The following is a 20497-nucleotide window of genomic DNA, read 5'->3' on the forward strand; positions in this document are numbered from 1 at the left end:
CCTACTTCCAGGACCCCGCGGGATCCAGGCGTCAGGCTAAATGGCAATAAGGAAGGCATTGCCCTGGTGCTTCTTGATTTAAAGAGGGGAAAAAAAATGAAATAACGAAATCTTCCCACGGTTCTATCCTGTTGGCAGACCAGGACATGTCCTGCCTCCTGCGGAAAGGGTGCTGATGGAAGTAGGAGTTTCAAGCCCATGGTTCTCAGGCACAGTGTTGGGCCGTGTTGGCCTCAGGAGGGGGCTGGGGCCAGCTGGCTATGTCCATCCGAGGTGCGTGTCCGGCTCCGGGGTGGAGGGGGGGGCGGCCCCGAGATCAGAGCTCCAGGTAGCCAATGAGAAGCAGCATCGCCGTGGAGTGGGAGAGGATGGGGCCGGGGGGCGGGGCGGGGCGGACGGCCACGTTCTCCACCATCATGCTTGTGCCTGAAACCCGCAGGAGAAACGGGGGAGCTGGTCAGTGGGCCTGGGGCCGGCTCACCCCAGCCTTCTTCCCCGAGGAGACCAGCGCCGGTGGTGGCCCGGGACGGCCCTCCTGCCCACGGAGCTAGCGAGGGCCTTGGGCCCTTGGCCTTCAGCCTCTTGCCGTACCCCCATAAAAGGCACCCTCACTGGCCTTCAGGGAGGTTCTGGGGGTGCGGAAGGGCCTGTGACATGGGAGCTCCCTTGGCTCCGGCCTGCTTTGTCTTTAGCCCTGGAGGTCCTGGGGGGGGAGCTGGCTGGGGTGGGAGCCAGCCCTTAAGCGGGTGTCTGGGTTAGCCCTGACACCTGTGGGGTGGGGGGGTGGGGGGGAAGGCACCTCCTTTCCTCACGATGTGGACTTCTGCTGGCGTGCCGTCACCCCCAGGCCCCGTGGTCCGGATCTGTACCCGGGCGTGGCCGATGTCTTCGGAGACCGGGATTTCTATGGAGTTCTTGCCGGTGACGTGGAGCGTGGGGGCTGGGTGGAGGTCATTCTGGTACAGCATCTGTGGGGAGGGGGCGTTCCCAGTGTACCCTCCTCTGAACGGGGGCTGGGGGGGGAGGCCTCCTCCTGCCTTTCCCGGTGCTAGTCATGGAGAGAAGCCCCTGTGGTTCCCAGCCCCCAAGGCTCTGTCTCCCCACCCCTCCTCCCGTTTCCCACTGGCCTGGCTAGTTGGGGGAGGCAAGCAAGCAAGCAGCTCCACTTTCTGCAGACCCCAGAGGCTGGCAGGCCTCCGCGGCGCCCGGAGCCTGGCCTTTCCACCGCCCTCGCCTAGACCCCCACGCTCCTAGTCTTCCCCTGAGCTCCCAGCACGGTGCCCAGCCACAAACTCTCGCTCAGACCCCCACGGGCCCTCCTCACCTTATAGCCGGTGACCGCGGACTCATTCCTCAGGGGGACCACGGGGTCCCACTTGATGCTGAGGCTGGAGCTGGAGAAAGTCCAGGAGATGTTGCCTGGGGGCCGCCGGGGAGCTGCCGGGGAGGGAGAGAGGCTTTCACACCCGCGCACGCCTAGCCAGCCTCTGGCCGATGCCTCCCTGTGCGGCAGGAGCCCCCAGAGCAGCCTGCGGCCACTGCCGAAGAAGCAAAGCCAGGGCAGTTCAAAGGGTGGAGAACGGGCATTTCTGAGGCTGGGATGGATAATCCCCTCTTCGCCTGTGTGTGTGTGTGTGTGTGTGTGTGTGTGTGGTGTGTGTATGTGTGCACGCTCACACCAGGACTGGGACTTGAACTCAAGGCCTGGTCACTATCTATCCTTGAGCTTCTGTGCTCAAGGCTAAAGCTCCAGCATTCGAGCCGTAGGCCATGTGGGCTGTGGCAAATATCTTCTCCCCGAAGCAGGATCCTGGAGCCCCCGTCGGGACACACGCCCTCCCCTCCCCGCTGGTGGACAGACTCACGGGACTTCATGGTGGTGGCGTTGGTGGCGGGGCTGGCAGGCCCCGTGCCGGCCCTGTTGTAGGCCCGCACCGTCAGATGATACTTGGTGTTGGGCTGCAGGTCGGTGACCCGAGCCACGGTGTCCAGTCCTGCTGTCCTCACTCGGTCAGCGGCTGCTTCTTTGTCTCCCGCTTTCCAGTAGCGAATCTGAAGACGAGCAGGGTGTGCCGAGGTCGGGGGTGAAGCCCGGGGGAGGGGGGGGGCTGGCGGCTCCCCTGATCTGGGCCCCCCGACATGTGCTTCCCCTCCCGCTCCCCTGGTCCGCTGAGCCAGAGCCGGGCCCCACAAGTGTGTGTGTGTGGGGGGGGGGGGGGGACTCGGCGTCACCGGGTGTCTGTCAGAGGGCTCAGTCCAGGGAAGGAGCCGAATGGGGGAGCCGGAGATGGCCGGCGCAGACTCCACCCTGCTAGCCAAGTCAGGGGCTGCCATGACACTGTGCTGGGAAGGGACGCCATGTGTAGAAACCCCACGGCCCTCGCTACAGCGGATGAGACAGTCGTGGAGCGTTCTCCACCCCGGCCCGCCGGGCATCCTCTCCAGGCAGGGATGGCTCTGCTTTTCCATTTCCTCTCTCGTGTCACCCCTCTTTCTGAGGGGCCAGCCTTGGGCCCCTGGCTCAGGCCAGAGCCTGCTGGGCGCAGAGATCCCCAGGAACAGGCGGAACTATGGCTTGCAGGCTGGCTGAACTAGCGAGGAAGGCAGCGAGTGGCTCTTGTCCCTCCTCCCCGGGTGTGTGTGTGTGGGGGGGTGCTCCCCTGGCACCCCAGTCCCGGCCAGACTCAGGCTGTGTGGGGTGTGCCTCCCGTAGTGAGTGCCCGCCACAGTGTCTTCACCATGCTTGTACCCCCGTCTCCCGCCCCGTGCTGCTCACCTCGTACCCCAGGAGGATTCCGTTCGTGTCCTGCCGCACGGGCTCCCACGTCACGTTCATCTCAGAGGCCGAGACCCCCTTGGCCCAGACCTTGCTGGGGGCCACTCGGGGCTCTGGGGGGGGAGCGACAGCCAGTGGGTGGCGACTGCCCAGCCCTGCCCGTGTCCTGCAGGGCAGCCCCCACATGGGCTCCAGGAGGCCCCCTCCCATCCAGCCCCCCACTGAGGGGCACAGGCGGCCGGGCTGGGGGATGGGGTGCGGGGGGGGGGACGGGGGGAGGGAGGAGGGCAGCCCACCTTCCTCGGCCGAGTGCACCAGGGCCGTGAGGCTCTCCGGCCCGGCCCCCCGGCGGTTGTAGCTGCGGATCTTGACCTCGAAGGGCGTGTAGGGGAGGAGGCTGCGGTTGCTGTACACGAAGTACTGGGCGTCGGCGCCGGGCACCCGCGCGGTCTGCCAGGCGCTGCTGCCCTGCCTGCGGAAGGACAGCAGGTAGCCGAAGCCGTCTCCGTTCTGGTACTCCCGCGACATGGGCTGAGGGCGAGAGCGGGCGTGGGCCGGGGCACCCGGGGGACCCCCTGCCCTGCACTGGGGACGCGGCGGCCCAGGACGTGGGGGGCGTGGTGGGGGTGGGGGGGGTCACGGGAGCCAGGGAGAGGACGCTGACAGCTTGAGTCAGAGCGGACAGTGGCCCAGTGTGGGCAATGCTCACAGGGGAGAGGAGGAGAGGAGGAAGGGGCCGGGCCCGTCCGTCCCCAGAGGCCCAGGGCTCGGCCTGCCCGCCCCGGCCGGCTTACCGTCCAGTTGACCATGAGCTCTCCCGGGGCCCCGCCGCCTCCGCTGAGTCCAGACGGTGCCACCGAGGGGGCTGCCAGGGACAAGGACACGGGGGGGGGGGGCTCGTTAAACAGACATCCAGGCCCCTAAAGACTCCCTCCTTCCCTGCCCTGCCCCGCCCTGCCCTGCTCTGTTCTCTCACTTTCTCTTTCCCCTCCTTTATATTTCTCCTCTCTCTCTCTCTCTCTCTCTCTCCCCTTTTCTGTTTGCTTGTTTTATTTTGGTAGTAAGGGGGTTTGAACTCAGGGCACTTGAGCCATGCCTGCAGCCCCACATTGCAGCTGGTGTCTTGTGGACTGCTCCGTCCAGGCTAGCCTCCAACTGAGATCCTCTGGATCTCAGCTCGTCTTTCTTCTTGCTGGATTTCCCTGGGCCTGTGACTTAACTGATCTGAGCCCGATCCTCCCCTCACAACATGGAAGATGACGTTTCTCTCGATGGTTATAAGCAAAATAGAATTAAGAGAATGGCTAGCATATAACTCATCTTTGTCCTTCCTACTCCTGTTGGCTTAAACCACAGAGCCCAACTTCAGTTTGCTTTAAATTAAGAGGAACAGCTAGCTCAAAACTACAGCCAATACAGAAACAAAAACCCATTAAGAAAACAAAATCGGCCGCCTGTCATCCTAGCTACTCAGGAGGCTGAAGTCTGAGAATCAAAGCCAGCCTGGGAAGGGAAGTCTGGGACACTCTTATGTCCAATAAACTCTCCACCGCCACCCCAGCCAAAAAACAGAAAGTGGAGCTGTGGCTCAAGTGGTAGAGCCCCAGCCTTGAACAGCAAGCGCAGAGACAGTGCCTAGGCCCTGAGATCAAGCTCTAGGATTGACAAAAAATAAAGATAAAGGGGTTGGGGATATGGCCTAGTGGCAAGAGTGCCTGCCTCATATACATGAGGCCCTGGGTTCGATTCCCCAGCACCACATATATATAGAAAACGGCCAGAAGTGGCGCTGTGGCTCAAGTGGCAGAGTGCTAGCCTTGAGCAAAAAGAAGCCAGGGACAGTGCTCAGGCCCTGAGTCCAAGCCCCAGGACTGGCCAAAAAAAATAAATAAATAAATAAATAAAAAATAAAGATAAAAAGGAAAAAGAAGAAAACAAAACCAAAGACCAGCTCATCTCAGCACATTTTAACCACTGTTTTTCTTCTTGGGACACACTTCATTCCCCGATTGCCTCTAGTGTTAAACAAGACTGATAAACAAGGGCAGGTGCATCCGCTCAGGCAGCACGGCAGGGGCTGGAAACCTTCCTGCCCAGAAACCCGTACTTCAAGACTTGAGAGGGTTCTGATGAGGGCATCTTTACCCACGTGCTTTCCCTCTGGCCCTGAGCGGTGGGCACTGTAATTACCTGGGGTAGAAAGACAGGCTCAGAGCAGCCGAGCCCCAGGCCTGAGGTGATACATGAATTCGTGGCACAGCTAGAATTTGAACCCAGCTCTCGTGATTTTAAAGTCTACCGTCTTGCCTTTGCGCTGTCCTTGTTTCTGGGCTCTGCACGTTCTGGGATACGGGAAGAAAGGCGGTCCCTCTCCACCCCACGTCACCGAGACGGTCAGAGGCCAAGAAAGAGCTTTCTCTGGGATGTCTTACTCGGGAGAGGAACGGAGGAACGAGCTACACATGCCGACTGACTCCAGAGCCCAAAGGAGCTGGCTGTGGGTGCACATGGCCACAGGGCCGGCGGATGGGGGAGGGAAGGAGGGCCCGTGCACTGGGCTGAGGCTCACAGGGCGGGCAGGAGGTCTGGGGGGGGGGGAACGGGAGGTGTGATTATCCTCTGGCTTCTCCCCTCAAGTTCTGCACCCACCCCTTTCACTGTGGGCAGGGACGGAGTGTTACTCCTGCTGCTCCTAAGAAGCCATCCAAAGCAGGGAGGGCTTGGAGACATTGGCTCCTCCAGCACCCTGCACACACCACACACACACACACACACACACACACACACCGTGCACACATGCACACACATTTCCACCACCTCGCAAGAGAATCATTTGACAACGTTTGGAGAGCCAGCCTTCCACACATGACCCCTCAGGGTGCATGGAGATCCGCCCTGGCTTGCTGTAGAGGGACCTCCCCGTCGTTCTGGCACTGGAGAGGCTGAGGCGGTAGGATTGCAAGTTTGAGGCCAGCATGGGCTACATAGTGTGTTTAAGGCCAGCCTAGCTCATATAGCGACACTGACTCAACCAAAACTCACGACTCCGGCTCATGTCTGTGATCCTATCTACTCAGGAGGCAGAGATCTGAGGATTTTGAGGTTTGAAGCCAGCCCAGACCCATCCCCCACCCCCCCCCGCCAAAAAAAAAATCCTGGTCCCGACTTGTCCTCTCTCACATGATTTTTCAGCAGAGTTGGGACTCCAATTCTGAGAGGTGGGCTGCTCACTCACTGGGGACCCTCTGAAGGGGGCCAAGGTCTCTCTCTGCTGAGAGTTGTTTTCCACACACAGCCCGAATCCTGACCTGCTTCCTTGGTCCGGATCCTGCTGGAGGGCCCACTGGGCTCCCCGGTGCCCAGGATGTTGCTGGCTATGACCCGGAACTGGTAATCCATCCAGGGCGTGAGGCCCAGCACCTGGGCCGTCTCCGCGTTGCCCTCGATGTTCGTGGGATCTGCAAGGGAAGGCAGTCGATTCCTCTCTTAGAAACGATGGGGGAGCTTTTGCTAATGTTGTGTGCACCTCTGGCACCCCACGCCTTCTTTCACTGCTCCCGTAATAATACTTCAAAGCCTTCAAAGGCACAGACCCAAACAACTCAGGACTCGGTGTCCTGCCACGCCCCTCCCATGCTCCGTGCAGCTGTCTCTGCCTGACGGGGGGGGGGGGGCTCCCTCTTTGAAGCTCCAGACCCAGTCCTGGACCTCCAACCCCTCCACCCATCAATGTGCCCCAGCCAGGCCCAATCCCTGCCCACCCAGTGTGGCCTCACACTTACTGGTCCGAACCTGCTTCCATTTCCCTGCAGGTAGAGTGCGGGCTTGCAGGGTGTACTTGGCAATGGGGCTGTGGTTGTCAAAGCCGCGGCTCCAGCTCAGCTGGACAGTGGTGTCAGCGACGTCCCTCACGACCACGCCTCCTGGGGGACCGGGTGGGCCTGTGCCAAAAGACAGATGCCGCACCCATGGGTCAGCTACTAACGTTAACGTTAAGCCAGCCTCTTCCAGGCCCAGCGTGGGGTGGTGCAGTACCCAAACCGGGCAGCAGAGGGCGTAGCGAGCACACACAGGTGTGGGGGCAAGGGTGTGTGTGTGCGCGCGCGCGTGCGTGTTGGGGCAGAGGTGGGAAGTTCATCACCTCGGACCAGGACGGTGGCCTCCTTCGATGCCCCATCCACCACCGTCTGGGCCATGCACGTGTACTTCCCTCCGTGGCGCAGCTGGGCGTTCAGGATGGTCAGGTCCCCGACGGTCTCCTTCTGCACCCGGGGGACGGAAGGAGGTGTCAGAAGGAGCGGTCCACAGACAGCAGCCGAGCGTGGGGGTCTCCCGCTCTGTGAACTTCCGCGGGCCCGGCTGTGTCTCGGTTTTCCTGTCTGCTCAGTGGGAGGAGGCAGCCGCCCCCTACGCGGCCCCCCCCACCCCAGGGACTGGGTCTCACAGTGGTCATCGGAGCTCACGATGGCCTGGAGGCCTGGGGCTGATCCAGGAAGGGTGGCTATGGAGGTGGGGAGCAGCGTGCTGGGCGAGGGGAGCGCTACAGGGGGGGCTTGGAGCTGGTGATGGGACAGGACAGCTTGGGTCCCCCGCCTCTCGGGAGCAGAGGAGGCGTCGCGGGCCCCTGGCCCCGGGCCTCACCGCGCTGGCCCTCCGGTAGTGCCCCCCGGGCTTGTGGAAGTCGATGGGGAAGTCGTCCAGGGTCCAGGTGAAGGTGAGGTCCATCGTGGGGTCGTGCGAGGCGTGGCACTGGAGTGTCAGGTTGTCACCCAGGTTGATGTCGGCGCTCGAGGGGGCTAGCGTGATCTTGGTGGCATCTACCAAGAAACAACAGCCCCTAGGTGGGTTGGGGGAGGGCCAGGGCCAGGCAGGGGCCCTGGGACAGGGCCCGACACCCCAGGAAAGGAAAGGAGGATGGCACCCCGGGAGCTAAGTCATGCGCCCTATCTTACCCCGCACAGACAGGACCCCGGTGCTGTTGGCTTTGCCCATGAAATTCTCAGCAAAGCAGGTGTATTTGCCTTCATCGGAACGACTGATGTTCCTTATAATCAGGGTGCCGTCTGGAGTCACAGTCACTCTGCAGCAAGAACAAAGCAGATCTGCCAACCCAGGAGCACACGCCGGAGTCAAGGGGAGAGGACCCCCCCACCCCCACCCCAGGGGGGGGGGGCTCAGGGAAGCAGGAGCGGCTGGCGGGCTCAGGGTACCTGCTGTTGTTCGCCAGAATCTCAGTGCCTTTGCTCCAGAGCACCGTGGCCTTGGGAGCCGCCCGGGGCTGGCAGGGGATAACGATCTCCCCGCCGCGGGCTGCGGGGATCAGGCGTCTCACGGGGTTCTGCCTGAAGTCGGGGGCCAGGGCTGCAAAGGAAAGGAGAGCCACGGGATCTGCGTCACTGTCCACTAGGAGGCGACCTGGCTGCAAAGCTGCCTTTGTACTTCCTGATGCACACCCAGTGGAACGCCACCAGACCTGCCTGGACTATGGTAAAAGCTCCTAGTGCGTTCCTTTCTTCTTTCCCTTCCTCCCTCCCTCCCCACTCCCTCCCTCCCTTCCTCCCCCTCTCTCTCTCTTGTTCTTTTTGAGCCAGTGCTGGAGCTTGAACTCAGATCCAGGCAGCTCTCAGCTGTTTTTGCTCAAGACTAGTTAGTGCTCTACCACTGGGGCCATGCCTCTACTTCAGGCTTTTTACTGGCTAGTTAGAGGTTAGAGTCTCATGGACTTTCCTGCCCAGACTGGCTTTGAAGCAAGAGCCTCAGATCTCAGCCTCCTGAGTAGCTAGGATGACGGGCGTGAGCCGCTGGCACCCAGCTCAACTTCCTTTATACTGTGTTCTTTTAATGACACTCTGGCACTATTTCTTTGATTTTGTGTTTCATTTGTCCCTCTCCTGTAATAAAGTTTGCTGGACCGTAAGCACCTTGAAGGGTGAGACTTGATTGCTAGCGCTCGTTCTTTGGCAAGTGTTGATCAACACAGTTGAATGAGTGACGAATTGAGTAAATCTTTGTTACACCTCAATGAGAATCTACAGGGTAGGTATCATCGTGTCCAGACCAGAGAACACTGGCCCTCGGTGACTGTTCCTGGGCCCCCTGCCATCTGCAGGGCAGTCGGTCCCTTTGTGGCTCAGCCCATTTCCCCCGCCCCCCCCCCCCCCGCAGAGTGGCAGTGTGTGGGCAAGGTTATCGCTGCCCCCATTCTACACAGGAAACTGAGGCAGAGAAATGAAACCGCACAGCAGAAAGGTTAGATTAAACACAGATTGGATCGGGTTGGTTACCTATGCCTTCTGCCACCTTTTTCTTCGGTCACTGCAGCCAATAGTTGCTTTGTGCTTGCCAGATGTGAGGTGGGTTTGAGGTCCCCGTCCCCTCCCCCCAGAACTCCTCACGTTAGTGTCCCACCTTCTTTCCTGAATCTGAGTCCTCCTAATTAGAAACCCCTGGGAAACCAAGGAAGATTGCCCGTGTGTGTGTGTTGTGTGTGTGTGTGTGTGTGTGTGTGTATGTGTGCGTATGTTCATGTGTTGTGATGTGTATGCCTTGCACGTGCATGTGTGTGCTTAGAGATTCAGATGCTCAAAACTCCTGCAGCCCGCCCCCAACGCCCCAGTGTGGACACAGGGATGTCCCCTGCCGTGCCCCCCTCCACCCTTTACCCTTGCACCGCCAGCTCGGCGCTGGCGTAGACGGTGCCGTGTTTGTTCTCTGCCACACACTGGTACATTCCCGAGTCCTCCAGGCTCAGCTTGGAGAACTGCAGGTCCCCGGCCTGCACCTCTACCCGGTTCTGTACAGAAAAGCAGAAAAGCCCAGCCCAAGGCCGGGCAGGGGGATGAGGACCTAGGCCTGGGGAGGGGAGGGGAGTGGCGGGCAGGGACACATACCATGGGGGTCTAGACCCCACAGTCCCTTGGCATGGGGAAGTTCTACCTCAGAGCTATCTGGCGTCTCAGAACTCTGAGACCCACCTAGGACCACATCCTTGGTTTGTGGCTCAGTCGTGCCAGGACCCAGGTCTCTGGGATTCTACCCAGTTGACCAGCCTGGGCACATGGGACTCTGGGATGGAGAGAAGCGCCCAGAACCACCAGATGACACCTTGATTAGCCCGGCACGGAGGAAGACTAGTCCAATGGAAGAGGGCGGTGGTCGATGGCAGGGAAGCGGCCGGGGTTGCCTACCTGGGAGGCCAGAGGCTCTCCATTCCGCAGCCAGCGCACCGTGGGCCGGGGCTTGCCTGCAGCCGCACAGCCCCAGCGCAGGTTGGAGCCGATGTCGGCCTCCGTGTCTGAGATCACTTTGAGCCACTCAGGCTGAGCTGGGGGGAAAAAAGAAAAAGAAGAGAAAACGCTGGGATGGTTGGGAGGAAGCGGAGGCTTCTGAATGGGCTGGGATTGCGAGGCTGCAGTACTGGTGACAGACAGCAGAGGTCGCTACCTGCTTTCTGGACTAGAAAAGGCGACTGGGAGGTGGAGGCGGGGGGCAGGAAGACACTGGTGGAAGAAAGATGGCGCTCTGTGGCTGTGCCCGTGGCTTAGTATTTTAGTTTTTGTTGGTCGTGGGGCTTGAACTCAGGGCCTGGGCGCTGTCCCCGAGCTCTTTTGCTCCAAGCTAGCACTCCACCACTTTGAGCCACAGCACCACTTCTGGTTTTCTGGTGGTTAATTAGAAATGAGTCTCACGGCCGTAAGATTCATCTCTCTTTCCCGCCCAGGCTGGGTTTGAACCGCGATCCTCAGACCTCATCCTCCTGAGCAGCTAGGATTACGGGCGTGAACGACCACCACCCGGCTTTCGTTATTTTATCTTTTAGCAACTTAAATCATTGCTAAGGCCTCCAATGTGCTCTCCGCACCCCTCGCTGGAGTTCGAAACCGGCCTCTCCGTGTTCAGAGAGGACAAGGGGGAAGGCAGGGAGGGGGAGCGGCCGGGCTCCGTACCCTGCACGATGATGCGGCCCTGGACGGTGTCTCGGCCCTTGGAGTTCTCCGCCTCGCACTCGTAGGTGCCCTCGTCCTCGAAGCTCACGCTGGGGATCTGCAGGGTGGGCTCGGCCGTGGTCCACTGCGGGGATAAGGTGCCGTCCACCTTGCGCCACTTGATCCTGGGCACGGGGCTGGCAGAGGAGAGAGACCAAGGCCGAGGGGGCACCCTGGTACCTACGGCCTTCCCCAGGCAATGGGCAGGGGAGGGGCCCGAGGGCATCTGGGGACCATCCTCAGGCTCTTCTCTGGGGTAGGTTCAGAAGGCAGGCGGGGGACACGAAGCAGAGCCCCTCTATACCCACCCCATACCACGGCTATGAAGCCAGTGATGTTGATCGGTACTCCAGAGCTGCCCGTCCCTCCCAGGCCTGGGACCTGGGTGTACACGGATCCTTTCTCCCATCTCCACTCCGGTTACTGCCAATCTGTGAGCTAGTGTGGACTAAGAATCAGCGAGCCCCACGGGACCCTCGAGGTTCCCCTGCTAAGGGTTCGCCCGGGCCGTTTGCAAGCCCTGGGTCCTGTGACATAGGTACGGCTCTTCTCAGTAACAACTTTCCAGAAGGCAGAGGCCCAGGGGAACCTGGGAAGATGGAGAAGGCCACACACATTTCCTGAGCATCTGCTATTGCTTTAGGCCAGTCCCCCGTGAAGCCTTTTGCTGTGATTTTTAAATAACGGTTAACACAGAACACCTCACCAAAGGCGGGGCGTTTTGGTGAAAGTGAGTTAACTCATTCCATCTTCCTGACAATCCCATGCAGACTTATTACCATTCAACAATAGGGAAAGGGGCCCAGACAGGTTAGGTCATTTACCCACAGTCTCCCAGCCAGCTAGTGGCAGAGCTGGGATTTGAACCAGGCAGGGGGCGAGTTGGCATCTGTGCTCTGTGCCCTCTGCTTCCGGTCCTGCATGACTTCAACAGGCCTGAGCCTGACAGGCTCAGGAAACATAACCCACGTGTGCGGGGCCCAGGGGTGGGGCGCCTGGGCGGGGGCTGGCGAAGCCCCCTGTGTGCCTGCGGCCCGTGCCTGCCCCCACCCCGGGACCCCCCCATGTCCCCGAGGGGACCCGCGCTGCTTACTTCCCAAAGGCGAAGCACTCCAGTGTCACCTGCTGCCCCACCAGTGCGTAGGTCTCTGGGGGGAACCGGGCCTTGATGCTGGGTGCAAAGAGCCGGGGGTCTGGGGAAGAGAGGCGAGGCTCAGAGTCATGGAGTCAGAGGCTGCCTTGCCCCTGGGGGCACAAGCCTGAGGGCTTTCAGCAGGGGGAACTGGGCTCCGGGCCTGGACCCTGTGCCCACCCAACCCCCCCTCCCCCACCCCCGGGAGAAGCCCCGGTTCCCAGCGCCCTCCGCCCTGCCCGCCCCCTCCTCCGCCGAGCTCTGCCGCTCTCTCGGGCTGACCTTCGGCCGCCAGGTTGAGCTGCGCGAACTTGCTGAAGACGCTCTTGGTGGAGAAGTCCATGTGGCTGGTGGCCAGGCAGGAGTAGTTGCCCAGATCCGAAGCGTTGGTCCGGGCGATGTACAGGTTCCCTGTGGTCTGGGACACGAAGTGACGCCCATCCGTCGGGATGAAGTTGGGGAACTCATTGAGGAGCCAGCGGTAGGACAAGCCTAGGATGTGGGGGGTTCGAGGAAACCAGGGGATGCTGGGCTCACAGCCAAGCTGGCTTGGACCCCATCATATTGGGGGGGGCTGGGCTTGTGGTACCCTGAGACCCCCCCCATACTCTGAACTGGAGCTGAGGGGACCCCCTAGAGGGAGGGAAGAGGCTTTCACTCTGCCCCGGGGGGGGGGGGAGCACACACCCCTTCAGGGACAGCTAGGACATGATGGACTCAAATGGAAACCGAGTCACTTAACCTTGGGACCCGGGATCCAGGCTTCCCAGAGCCATTTGCCACGGCTCGCGCCTCCTCCCCGCGGGGCGTGGGGCGGCCTCCCGAGCCCCACTCACCTGGGTAGTGGGCTGGCGGGTTGCACGGCAGCATCACACCCCAGCCCTCGTGGGTTTTCACCGGGTCGCGCTCTTCCTTGGAGAACTCCTGTAGAACTGGAGGTGGAGACCGGGGCTCAGGGGCTGCCCTGAACCAGGGGGCCCTCCGGCTGTCCCCCACGGTGGGGGGGGGGGAAGCAGCAATTCACTAGGGCGGGGAGTCCTTTCTAAGCCTTTCCTCCACCCCCCCCACCCACCCCCGCCCACTGGGGCCTCCATCCCCCGTGGCTCTCACAGCCGAAGCGGAGCACGGCCTCCCTGCTGACCACGGTGCCCACTGGGTTCGAGGCCAGGCACTGGTAGACGCCGGCATCCTGGGCCTTGGTGGGGTTGGTGATGACCAGGTTACCCCCCACCAGCTGCTGGCGGGAGCCGGGTTCCAGCCTCATCTCCGTGCCGTTCATCTTCCACCTGCAGCGGCCACAGCAAGGCGACCTCAGTCCTGCCCGGCACCAGGCTGGCACGAGGGAGCCGTGCGCCCTGCCCAGGCCTCCTCACCTGTAGGTGGCCGGGGGGCTGGCCCGGGCGCGGCACGCCAGCGTCACCTGCTCCTCCGTGGACTCCTCCGGGAACAGCAGGCCGAGGGGCTGGTCTTCAAACACGGGCCCGAAGGTGGCCGGGGACGCCCACGTGGAGCTCCGGGCTGCGGGCAAGGGCACCACCGCGAGGCCTCAGGGCCCAAGGCCAGCTGGCGTCACCCCGAGGGTCTACCCCGCCGGGATGGGTTCTGCCGTGGCACTACGCACTACGCAATATGGCGGCCACCCGCCTCTGGTGACTAGTGGGAACTTGAAATGTGGCTGAGGGACCAACACTGGATTTGATTCGTGTGTGTGTGTGTGTGTGTGTGTGTGTGTGTGTGTGTGTGTGTGCATGTATTCTGGTACTGGGGCTTGAACGCAGGGCCTTGGACTCTCCCTTAGTGTTTTCGCTCCAGGCTCGTGCTCTACCACTTGAGCCACACCCGCTTTTTGCTGATTAATTGGAGACAAAATTCTCACGGACTTTTCTTCCTGGGCTGGTTTTCCACTGCGATCCTCAGATCTCAGCGTGTCGAGTCGAGTAGCAAGGATGGCAAGTGTGAGCCAGGGCCTTGGCGCGATGGGACTGAATTTTAGTTACGTTGAATTTGATTTTAAAGAGGCTGGGCAGGGCCCATGGAGTTCAGGTCACGCCTCCCGCGCTTCGTTACCCAGTGCCTGCTGGGTGTGTGGCCCGGAGCTGAGAGAGGTAATCAGACCCAGCTCCTCTGCCTGGAGGAGCTTTCAGTCAAAGGGGCCAGGCGGGGGGGGGGGGGGGGGGGAGGGAGGGGGAGGGAGGGCTGGGGGGGAGGGGAAAGGGAGTCCGGATGGTGACGCAGCCCCCGGCAGACAGGGGTGGCTCGCTCTTGTAATCCTAGCTACTCAGGAGGCTGAGACCTGAGAATCGTGGCTCCAAGCCAGCCTGGGTAGGAAAGTCCGTGAGACTCTTCATCTCCAGCGAACCCGCCAGAAAACCGGAAGTGGCGCTGTGGCTGAACGCGGTAGAGTGCGCTCGCCTTCAGCTGAAAGAAGCTCAGGGACGGCGCCCAGGCCTTGAGTTCAAGCCCCAGGACCCGCACAAACCAACCAAACACGCCACACAGCAAATGCATGGCCTAGGCAGCCTGAGGGCTCCTGACCCTGCAGAACAAATGGGCGCCCCCCTCCCCCATAGCAAGAGGGGGTTTCTCTGCCAGCCCCGTGCCAGGGCTGCCCTGCCGTGTCCTCCCCGACGGGGGCAGGGACAGGGGACAGCGTCTCACACCTGCCTTTGTACGGGAGGGCCCGCGGTGCCCGTTGGTATTGCCACTCTGGCGTCAGGTGGGAGCCAGGTCCCCCTAATTGGCTCCCACCTCAATGATTTCCAGCCCCCGTGGTGGTCATGGAGGGAAGGGTCCCCATTAACCAATTAGCGCCTCCTTTCCCGGAGCATCCAGCTGTCAGCCCTCTTCCAAGGGGGGGCCCCCCACACACCGCAGATGAGGCCCAGCCCTGTCCCCCCCCTGCCCTGCCCCCAGCCCTGGCAAGCTGTCAAACAGCTCTGAGAGCCAAGGGGAGGAGGCAGACATCCCCTGGGCCTGAGCCCCTCCCTGCCACCCGCCATTACTCTCCCCCACTGCCTCCCACCCCCCCTCCCCGGGGCCTGGGGGGCTGGGAAGCCCTGCTTAATCCCGAGTTAATGATGATGGTGGAGGGTGGGGACCCTGCCCCAGCTGGGACCCTGAGAAGGGAGGGGAAGGAGGGGGGAGGCGGAGGCAGCCAGGCAGGCGGCTGCAGCCCCCTGGTACAATGGGGGTTTCCGGGAACTCTGGGGTGGGGCGCTCTTCTTCCTGAGGAGAAAGCAGCGTTCTCCTTTGTGCCAGCCATATGCAAGCCCTCACAAACACCCCAACAGTGTTCAGATGGCCACACGCACACACACACACACACACACACATCGGTTCCTTGCACAAAAGCCGAAAATGACCACGCACGCATCTTGCTAGGCAAGTATTTATCATCCGCTGAGGGGAAGTAGTGGCAAACACAAGTGCTATTGTTGATCACGCGCTTACGGCCCGCCGGCTGCCCCAGTCCACGCTTCCTCCACAGAACCCTCTCACGAGGCAGGCACGGTACCGCCTCACGTGGCCGCCGAGGTGCAAAGTGAGACTCAGAAAGGTTTGGTAGCTTGCCCCAGGTGGCACAGCAAGAAGCCGCAGCTCTGGGTGGTTGGGCGGGGACTCTGCCCACGGCTGGCCTTTCCCTCCCCCTCCAGCTTCTCAGTCGGCATCCTCCGTCACCAGTCTTCACCTCGAGTTTTGGGCGCATCTAGGACCCAGAGGTGTGCAAGCAGACTCACTAGGTGTGAGGCTCAGCGAGCCAGGATGTGCAACTCCCCTGGTCGTATTCTGAAGGGCCGAGAGCCCAACAGCAGGTGACAAAGGCTTCTGGGCACAACCCACCCCCAACCTGGTACCCCCCCTTCTCCCCCTCCCCCGTCACACCTCCCTCCACCCCCGTCCCCACAGCTCACATCCGTGGACACCCACACAGGCCCTACACTGTCTCACACTACATACATACCCATCTGCACACGTCCCTTACACACACACACACACACACACACACGCACACCTACTCCAGAAATCTTGCATATGCCAGGCATGGATGGTGGCTCACACCTGTAATCCCAGTTACTCAGGAGGTAAAGGTGGGGAGAATTACAGTTCAAGGTCAACTTGGGCAAAAAAATAAAATAAAACAAACAAAGCCAGACTGGATCTGAAAGCAAACTAAAGCAGAAGGGGATGGGAACCTGACTCTAGAACTTGCCAATGAGGGCTTCCCTCAGTTCAAACCCCAGCAACCCCCCCCCCCCCACTTGCCAATGAAGGCTCAGTTCAAACTCTAGCACACACCCCCCCCCCAAACAACAACAAAGACTGGCAGAGGGAGGAGGGGGAGGGGTGAGAAGCGGGGACATCCCTTGCTCTCCTGACCAGGGGTTCAGGGAGGGTTTTCTGGTATGGAGGAGGGGGGGGCGTGCAGCAGGTCATCAGGAGATGAGGTGCTTCCTGGCAGGGGCGGGTACCAGCAGGGGATTTGCCTCTTCTGCCTCTTCCTTGCCCTGGGAGGTGGCAGGCCAGGTCCTCCCCACCCCCTAATACCCTTCTGGAACCGCAGGCCCTGAAGGCTCAGACAGAGTGGTTGGGTTCGGCACTGATTTGTCCTGGACCTTGGTGGGGAGGGGGGAGGGTGTGGGAGTTAGGGAGGGAACCAGATCTGTCTTGTGGGTGTGGGGCTCCCTGCTCTCCCAGCTGCCCTGACAGGGATCCCGGGGAGCTCCCCTACTCTCTGGTGTGAACACGTGCCCCTATGTGCAGGGACCCAGGCACAGGGCTGGGCCTGGCAGGGGTGTGGTGGGGCGGGGGCAGGGGGGAGGATGGCGAGTGGGAACCTCTCTGGCCAGAACTCCAGCACCACCGCAGGGAGGAGATCCATCCCTGGGAATTCTTTGGGGGGAAAAGGAATCTCAGTTGCCCCGGGGCCTAGTGTTAGGGACCGAAGCCCCCTCAGCAGTAGCCCTGGAGACCCCTCCCCCCAAGCTCCAGGACGTCTTCTCCCCTCTTGCTCTGCCGGCTGAGCACCGTGGGGACCAGGAGTTTCATGGACTCCCAGGTCTGCACCCTGCCCTCTACCCCTCCTCCCCCGGGCATGGTGCCCCCCTCGTGGGAGCCTCCTGGGGGCCTGCCCGCTGCCCCCGTTGGACTCCAGAAGAGCCTCTTTGGCTCGGCAGGGCGTGGCCCGTGCCCTGCCCTCCCTTGCTCTCTCCTGTGTGCGGCACTGGGGCTGGAACGCGGGGCCTTCCCATCCTCACTCAGCTTCTTCCGCTCACGGCCGGCACTCTATCACCCGAACCGCACTCCCACGTTTGGCCTTTTGCTGGTTACTCGGAGATAACAGTCTGTAGGATTTTGCTGCCCAGGGACCGGCTTTGAACCCCAATCCTCAGATCTCAGCCTGCCTCCTGAGTAGCTAGGATTATAGGCGTGAGCTACGGAGCCTGACTCCATGATCTGTCCTTTCTGAGGTGGCTCCGGAGCACTTGAAACGTGGTGAGTGACACGGAGAACATTTTTATTTGTTGTTGTTGTTGTTGTTTTTTAATGAGTTGAATTAATGAATTGTCTGTTGGACAGAGCGGGCCCAGCTGTAGCCTAATTTTTCCGGGTGACCCGGGTAACCCCCTCACCCTGCCCGGGTCACTCTTCCTTCATCCACCACACAACCAAGACCCATCTCTCCTCCTAGCCTGGAAGGGAAGGGAAGATCCACAGGTGGGGAGGAAGCTCCAGCAAGGCGACTACTCCCGTCATCGTCACCCAAGTTGGGGGGGGGGCGAGGGTGGCTTCTAGCCCAGGTGAACGCTCTTACCTGGGGAGGAGGCGAGGGCCCAGGTCACCAGCAGCAACGGCAGCAGCAGCAGCGGCAGAGGTGGCGGCGGGCATGGCTTCTTCCTGGTGAGGGCCCCCATGCTGGGGTCCCCGGGGGGGTGGGTGTCGTGTGGGGATCGGGAGAGAGAGCACCTGGGCCCACCCGGAGTCTGGCCAGCACCTAGGGAGGCTGAGAGGACAGAGGAGGCTGAGGCAGGTGCGTCTGCTCAGCGAGCGAGTGCTCCCCGTGCCTGGGTCCATGCTGGCGAAATCGCTCATCCTCCCAGAGCCCCAGGGGAGGGGGCTTGGCTATTACCTCCAACAATATCCAAGGGCCCAGGGCCTCCTGCTGTCCCCCTGGGAGTCTGGCTCTGCCCTGTGTTCCTGCCCACTCCCTCCATAAGCCGGTGGGAGTGCTGGGCAGTGTTCACGGAGAGGCGAGGACCCACCTGCCTGCGTGTCTAAGCCCCAGACGGCCCTCCACGCAGGGGCTGCAAGAGCTGGGGCGGGGGGCGGAACCCGCTGTGAGGGCCAGGATGCCCTCCTCCTCTGGGAGTTGAGAGATTGGGACCCACTCTCCCCGCCCCTCCCCGTGGCTGCTGGGGGTGGGGGGCGCGGCTCGTAAAGCCCCTCTGGGAGCTGCATGAGGTCTCTCCAGATCAGCCTGCTTTTCTTGCAGGAAGAAAGAGGTCTCCTGACTTAGCCACACCCTGGGGCCAGGATGCCCAGGAAAGGCACGGAAATGCTTCGTGCGAGGGAGGGAGTCATGACCTTGGCCCCATTAGCAGCAGGTGGGCTGCTTGCAGGTGCTGCTGCATGGAGTTCAGGAAGCACTGGGACGGCTAGGGACTTGGTTCTATCTGCAGCCGCCCAGGCCCTGTCCTGGGCAGGCCGTACAGAGCCAGTCGGCAGCCTGGCCCACTGATCTCTCCATCTCTTCACAGCATCCCGAGAGCAGGGGCCGGCCGGGACCCGCGTCCCCACCCACTCTCTCCCCTCTGACTGGAGTGCATATTCGGGGTCCTGTCTTCCAGTCGCTGGCATGTGCCTGGTCACCAGTCCCTTGGCTTGGTGCAGCCACAGGGGTCAGGTTGCTTGCCCAGCTGCAGGTTCTGCAGCTCTGCCAGCCTGTGACCGGACCGTCTAGGCACAGGGCGGGGTCTGGGTGGGGGCGTTGGTGCAGTCTGGCCATCTCTGGGTCTCACATCTACTTCTCCTTGTCAGGGAGGAGCGCAGTCACCACCAGCCAGCCGCCCGCCCCTCTAGTCCTTGCCACTGTCAGCTCCAGACCGAATCCAGACGCCTCCAGCCTTCTCTGGCAACCCCCTAATCCATTTCCCTGTAGCACCTCACCCTGCCAGGCCCGAGCCACGCTTTACCCCTCCAGAAAGCGCCTGCGAGACCCCAGTTGTACAGGGAAGTCAGTTCCGTGCTGGCTGACACCCTGTGGGGAGAGGGAGAGGGCCTGCCCGCCCCATCCCGGATCACCACGCCCGCACGTTTGTGAGCAGTGCTAGCGTGCCACATCTAACCGTGGCTCCGCACTGCCAAGAGCCACGGCTGCGCAGGCGCACACACAGCCATGGAGCTCAGAAGACAGCTAACAGGTTGGGGGTCTTTGGTGTTCTTTGGGATAACCCCAGGCCAAACTGGTACACACACACACACACACACACACACACACACACACACACACACACACACGTGTCTGTGGGGCTGGGTGTCTGGTCACGGGAAAATGATGCCTTCATTTGGGGCAGTAGCACAGAGAGGCATTGGGACAGCCTGGAATCTTCCAGCATTTGGAACCTGATGGGCAGGAGTGGTCATATGGGCTTCATCCCCCTAACAGCTCTGCGAGCTTGGGTAAGCTCTTTCTCCTCAGGGCACCTCAGTGTTCTTATTTGAAAGATGGGGCTTGTAATACGTGCTTTGCCCAGTCGTTCTTGCACACCCTATGTGGTAACACAGCTGTGTGGTATCACAGCGCTCTCTGGTCTGGCCCCTAAGTTTCTATGAAGCCTCAGGCCAGCGGGGCTTTGCAGGGGAGGAAAGCCACCTCCGTAGGGAGAGACGGGGAGAAGCTGCTCTCCACCCCTTCCCCGCTTCCGCAGGAGCCTCTCCACTTCCAATGGCTTCACCTTAGAAGCGAACTTTCCAGGAGGTTTCCTTGTAGGGAGCCTCCTCCAGCCAGATTCCAAGCTCCCTGTTGGCACCGGTGAGCCGCGACCTGGTGCCTGGCAAGGAGAATGTGCTCCATCTTCATTGGCTCCAGCCTCCTGTCAGCCTGCCAGTGTGAGAGCTCAGCGTGGGCTGCGGGACTGGCCAGGGCAGCGCTGGGCGGCAGGGCGGGGTCCACCTCCCCCCCCCCCCCCCCGAGTACCAGGGCAAGGCCAGGCGGGGCCCCCTGCAGTGGTCAACATCCTCTGTGGTCTCTATTCCCACAGGTGATTACTGTAGATCATGGAAAATCCAATCTCCGGGCTCATCTTTTATGAAGTTCAGTGTAATCCAGATTTCGACCAGCCATCTTTCCAGCCCAAGGCTCTGGGGATATCTGGGGACTGAGCTGTACAGCCTTAGAGCAGGGGTGAGCAGGGCCAGCTTGGCCGAGGGCTTGGAGTGGCCCTGGGGGTGGGCACTGGGCACCAGTGAGCCCCATCAGATATATACTGAGCCCCATGGTGTGCTAAGGTCTTGGGTGAATAGTCTTGCACACACACACACACACACACACACACACACACACGCGCGCGCGCACAGACACTCGTGTATAGTTTGGGCTTGAGGTTG

The 20497-nt window shown here is 61.4% G+C and overlaps 1 protein-coding gene across 1 annotated transcript; it reads right to left on the reverse strand.

The window, feature by feature from the left end:
• Positions 1 to 316: 316 nt before the first annotated feature.
• Cntn2 (contactin 2) lies at positions 317 to 17805 on the reverse strand. The gene is made up of 22 exons (XM_048358248.1): positions 17706 to 17805; positions 13267 to 13411; positions 13004 to 13179; positions 12730 to 12825; positions 12176 to 12385; positions 11855 to 11954; positions 10723 to 10898; positions 9964 to 10100; positions 9442 to 9569; positions 7987 to 8139; positions 7729 to 7856; positions 7418 to 7593; positions 6918 to 7038; positions 6559 to 6717; positions 6085 to 6234; positions 3571 to 3641; positions 3073 to 3307; positions 2777 to 2889; positions 1866 to 2052; positions 1325 to 1437; positions 800 to 968; positions 317 to 426 (listed from the first exon to the last, which is right to left on the reverse strand). Exons 1-22 carry the CDS (start codon positions 17803 to 17805, stop codon positions 317 to 319), a joined length of 3153 nt encoding a protein of 1050 aa, XP_048214205.1.
• Positions 17806 to 20497: the final 2692 nt, after the last annotated feature.

This window comes from Perognathus longimembris, chromosome 11, assembly GCF_023159225.1.
Source record: "Perognathus longimembris pacificus isolate PPM17 chromosome 11, ASM2315922v1, whole genome shotgun sequence".
Lineage (NCBI taxonomy): Eukaryota > Metazoa > Chordata > Mammalia > Rodentia > Heteromyidae > Perognathus > Perognathus longimembris.

Bases quoted from the DNA above. Each gene is read 5' to 3' on its own strand.
- Cntn2 (XM_048358248.1), bottom strand. From the start codon at position 17,805: ATGGGGGCCCTCACCAGGAAGAAGCCATGCCCGCCGCCACCTCTGCCG. The intron at 12,826-13,003 runs GTGAGAGCCACG...CTCCACCTCCAG, and splicing joins GGCCGTGCTCCGCTTCGGCT to TTCTACAGGAGTTCTCCAAG. The intron at 7,594-7,728 runs GTAAGATAGGGC...GTTTCTTGGTAG, and splicing joins CGGGGTCCTGTCTGTGCGGG to ATGCCACCAAGATCACGCTA.